Source organism: Lepidochelys olivacea, assembly GCF_965140295.1.
Source record: "Lepidochelys olivacea isolate rLepOli2 genome assembly, chromosome: 28".
NCBI classification, from domain to species: Eukaryota; Metazoa; Chordata; order Testudines; family Cheloniidae; genus Lepidochelys; species Lepidochelys olivacea.
This window is the reverse complement of record NC_140438.1, coordinates 1693480-1698194: the sequence shown is the minus strand read 5'-3', so window position 1 is coordinate 1698194 and position 4715 is coordinate 1693480. Positions and strand designations below refer to the sequence as shown.

General features: G+C 72.3%; 1 protein-coding gene across 1 annotated transcript; it reads right to left on the bottom strand.

Annotated features, from left to right (window-relative positions):
• Positions 1-224: 224 nt before the first annotated feature.
• Positions 225-3701, bottom strand: TMEM256 (transmembrane protein 256). The gene is made up of 4 exons (XM_084616435.1): positions 3620-3701; positions 2268-2305; positions 1515-1595; positions 225-969 (listed from the first exon to the last, which is right to left on the bottom strand). Exons 1-4 carry the CDS (start codon positions 3693-3695, stop codon positions 826-828), a joined length of 339 nt encoding a protein of 112 aa, XP_084472561.1. The 5' UTR covers positions 3696-3701; the 3' UTR covers positions 225-825.
• Between the last annotated feature and the right edge of the window lie 1014 nt (positions 3702-4715).

Below are 4715 nucleotides of genomic sequence, written 5' to 3'. Positions count from 1 at the left end.
GTGGGGGCTGGTGGGTTAGAGCAGGCAGGGCTGGGTGCCAGGACTCCTGGGTTCTCTCCCCAGCTCCGCCACTGGGCTGTTGTGTGATCTTAAGTCACGTCGCCATCTTGTGCCTCAGTTTCCCCTCCCAGCCTCTCTCAGGTTTTCGCATTGGGTCCCCCCCCCACACTCGCCCTGCCGTAATTCACCTAAGAGAGGAGAAAGAGAATCCGGACGCCCAGGCCTCAGCGTAGAAATTAGCGTTTATTGATTCGTTAATTAAGAAAAAACGGACTCAAAAAATCGTCAAATCAACCGATTTTCCACATGAAGCGACAATCCCGCTTTTCCGCTCCACCCAGCCAATCAGAACCCAGGCAGCCTGTGATAGGACAAGGCTTAGCCTAGTGCCCGCCCACCCCTCAGCATCAGCCAATGAGCTCCCCTCCCACTGGCTAGAAAGTTGGTCCCTGGGTGAGAACTCCCTTGGCCAATGACAACAGCCGCCCCAGAGACAGCCTTCTGATTGGCCACCAGCTCAGCCAATGGAGGAGGAGGGCCTCCTGCTTTGCCATTGGTTGCAGATCCAGGCCCGCGAGTGACAGGCACAGATTAAGCCCGGCTCTCCAATTGGTCAGTGGTTGGCACAGTCAATGCCCCCCCCCCACCTCCAGTGCACCTATTGGCTACATCGCCTAGCCAGTGGGGGCGGGGCCAGTGCTGGAGGAAGCCAGGCCCACACGCAGGAGGCGGGGCTTGAGTGACAATTCAGCTGGGTGGGCGGGGCCAGGAGCCCCAGTGGTGCGGGGGGAGGGGTCAGCCAGGGGGTCCCCCAAGGGCGGGGGGTCAGAGAGCCATCGCCAGCCAGCCGAGGATGAGGAGGGAGCCCCCGTAGGGGGCCGCTTTGTTGAGAGTCGGGTCTCCACTCCACGCATGGTAATACAGAGGTCCACAGAAGAGCCCCATCCCGGAGGTGAGCAGCGCGCCGGCCTGGGGGGGCAGAGGAAAGCGGGGGGGGGGCAGCATGAGAACAGTTGGGGATGTTTGAGCCCCGCTTGCTCGCTCAAGGCACAGATCATCCTCCCCGCCCCCACCCGGTCTAAGCCCAAGAAGATAAAGGCTCTACTTTAGCTGCCAGACGGGGGAGCTGCTCCCTTGGCTCCAGGGGCCAGGTCTTGGGGTTCCCAGCCTGCTCTTGGCACCCCAGGCGGGAGGGAAGATCCTGAGGGGTAAATGGGGTGGAGGAAGATGGGGGTAGACTGAGGGGAGGAGGGTCGAGAGGGGGATTGGGGTGTGGGACTGGGAGGAGGGAGACCCTGGCGACGGGGACAGCAGGGTGGAGGGCAGAATCTTACCAAGAGGGGGTGTATCTGGGGGGGCGTATCTGGGGGGGCATGGGTAGCAGTGGGGGGGTACAGGCCCACCCCAACCAATCCAGCGGGCCGCCGGGAGGGCAAACAAGGGTCCCCCTGGGAGCTGAGGTCCCCGGGGTGCCACCCCACCCCTGCAGACGGGGGCACCCCCAGGCTACGCACCAGCAGAGGGCGGTGGCAGTGGGGCACGGCCAGCAGCGCCAGGCTGTGAAGGAAGTGGTACTTGTTGGCCGTCTCGTAGAGCTGCCAGCAGAGAGCAAAAAGTGAGGGACACGGAACCGGGAAGGGACCCAGGAGTCCGGGCTCCCGGTCCCCACTGCTCTGACCCACCAGCCCCCGCTCCCCTCCCTGAGCCAGGGAGAGAACCCAGGAGTCCTGGCTCCCAGCACCCCCTGCTCTGACCCACCAGCCCCCGCTCCCCTCCCGAAGCCAGGGAGAGAACCCAGGAGTCCGGGCTCCCGGTCCCCACTGCTCTGACCCACCAGCCCCCGCTCCCCTCCCTGAGCCAGGGAGAGAACCCAGGAGTCCTGGCTCCCAGCACCCCCTGCTCTGACCCACCAGCCCCCGCTCCCCTCCCGAAGCCAGGGAGAGAACCCAGGAGTCCGGGCTCCCGGTCCCCACTGCTCTGACCCACCAGCCCCCGCTCCCCTCCCTGAGCCAGGGAGAGAACCCAGGAGTCCTGGCTCCCAGCACCCCCTGCTCTGACCCACCAGCCCCCACTCCCCTCCCCGAGCCGGGGAGAGAACCCAGGAGTCCTGGCTCCCAGCACCCCCTGTTCTGACCCACCAGCCCCCGCTCCCCTCCTGAAGCCAGGGAGAGAACCCAGGAGTCCTGGCTCCCAGCCCCGCCCTGCTCTGGCCCACCAGCCCCCGCTCCCCACACTGGTACACCCGCAGGTCTCCATGACCCCCCCACCTCCTTCTGGTAGTCGTCCCGGTCACTGCGCCGAAAGCCTGGGGCACAGAGAGAGCGGGGTTAGGCCGGCCGGGGGGGAGGGCAGAGACCCCCGACCCCTCCTACCCTTCCCTCCCTCCAGTCCCCTAAACCCCTCCTGCCCCCGGCCCCTTTCCCCGACCCCCGCGCCTCCAATCCTAGCTCCCTCTGGCCCCCCCTCCCTCCTTCCCCAGCCCCTCCCGCTCTGGCCCCTTCCCCGGATCCAGCCCCTTTCCCCGACCTCCTGCCCCCGGACCCCCCCTCCAATCCTAGCTCCCTCCGGCCCTCCCCAGATCCCAGCCCCCTCCTGCCCCTGGCCCCCCACCCTCCAGATCCCAGCCCCCTCCTGCCCCCGGCCCCTCCCCTCCCGATCCCAACCCCCTCCTGCCCCCGGCCCCCCCCGATCCCAACCCCCTCCTGCCCCCGGCCCCTCCCCTCCCGATCCCAGCCCCCTCCTGCCCCCGGACCTCCCCTCCAATCCTAGCTCCCTCCGGCCCTCCCCAGATCCCAGCCCCCTCCTGCCCCTGGCCCCCCACCCTCCAGATCCCAGCCCCCTCCTGCCCCCGGCCCCTCCCCTCCTGCCCCCGGCCCCCCCCGATCCCGGCCCCCTCCTGCCCCCGGCCCCTCCCCTCCCGATCCCGGCCCCCCCCTGCCCCCGGACCCCCCCGATCCCAACCCCCTCCTGCCCCCGGCCCCTCCCCCCCGATCCCAGCCCCCTCCTGCCCCTGGCCCCTCCCCTCCCGATCCCGGCCCCCCCCTGCCCCCGGCCCCTCCCCTCCCGATCCCGGCCCCCTCCTGCCCCCGGGCCCCCCCGATCCCGGCCCCCTCCTGCCCCCGGCCCCCTCCTGCCCCCAGCCCCTCCCCTGCCCCCGGCCCCTCCCCTCCCGATCCCGGCCCCTCCCCTGCCCCCGGCCCCTCCCCTCCCGATCCCGGCCCCCTCCTGCCCCCGGCCCCTCCCCTCCCGATCCCGGCCCCCTCCTGCCCCCGGCCCCTCCCCTCCCGATCCCGGCCCCCTCCCGCCCCCGGCCCCTCCCCTCCCGATCCCGGCCCCCTCCTGCCCCCGGCCCCCCCCGATCCCGGCCCCCTCCTGCCCCCGGCCCCCTCCTGCCCCCAGCCCCTCCCCTGCCCCCGGCCCCTCCCCTCCCGATCCCGGCCCCTCCCCTGCCCCCGGCCCCTCCCCTCCCGATCCCGGCCCCCTCCTGCCCCCGGCCCCTCCCCTCCCGATCCCGGCCCCCTCCCGCCCCCGGCCCCTCCCCTCCCGATCCCGGCCCCCTCCCGCCCCCGGCCCCTCCCCTCCCGATCCCGGCCCCCTCCTGCCCCCGGCCCCCCCGCACCGTGCGCCCCGTAGGCAGCGGCCCCCACCGCCCCGGCCCCGCTCAGCGCCCCCACGCGGCCCCAGCGCCCCGCCATGGCCCCGCCGCGTCACTGCCCCGCCTCCGCCAATCGCCGCGTCCGGCCGCCCGGCCACGCCCACCTCCCCCGCGGCCGGGCCAATCAGGGCGCGCGCCGCCGGGCAGCAGCGAGGCGGAAGAGTGGAACGTGGGATTCCCTCCCCGTTCGGCGCCGATTGGACAAGAGGCCTGTCGTTCCCATTCCTCGGCCAATGCTGGCGCAGAGCCGCGTCCCGCCCCGTGACCACAGGGACGGGGGCGATTGGAGTGCGCCCTATGTCGGGGGAATACGGTAAAACGCAGCCAAACCCAATGTTCCCGCTTGGGGCGAGGCGCCAGGCTACAGTATATACGGTACCGGCCCCGCAGCGCCCCGGCCGCCACCAGGGGGCGGCAGAAACCAGCGAGAACCTGCAGCCCCACCCCCACGCGGTGCCCCTCACTCCCGACCTGCAGCCCCCTGCCAGCCCAGCCCTGCCCCCCGCAGCCCTGCCGGTGCCCCTCACTCCCGACCTGCAGCCCCCTGCCAGCCCAGCCCTGCCCCCCCAGCCCTGCCGGTGCCCCTCACTCCCGACCTGCAGCCCCCTGCCAGCCCAGCCCTGCCCCCCGCAGCCCTGCCGGTGCCCCTCACTCCCGACCTGCAGCCCCCTGCCAGCCCAGCCCTGCCCCCCCCAGCCCTGCCGGTGCCCCTCACTCCCGGACCTGCAGCCCCCTGCCAGCCCAGCCCTGCCCCCCCAGCCCAGCCAGTGCCCCTCACTCCCGACCTGCAGCCCCCTGCCAGCCCAGCCCCCCCAGCCCTGCCGGTGCCCCCCACTTCCGACCCGCAGCCCCTGCCAGCCCAGCCCCCCCAGCCCAGCCAGTGCCCCTCACTCCCGACCTGCAGCCCCTGCCCCCCCAGCCCTGCCAGTGCCCCTCACTCCTGACCTGCAGCCCCTGCCAGCCCAGCCCTGCCCCCCAGCCCTGCCGGTGCCCCTCACTCCTGACCTGCAGCCCCTGCCAGCCCAGCCCTGCCCCCCCGAGCCCTGCCGGTGCCCCTTAC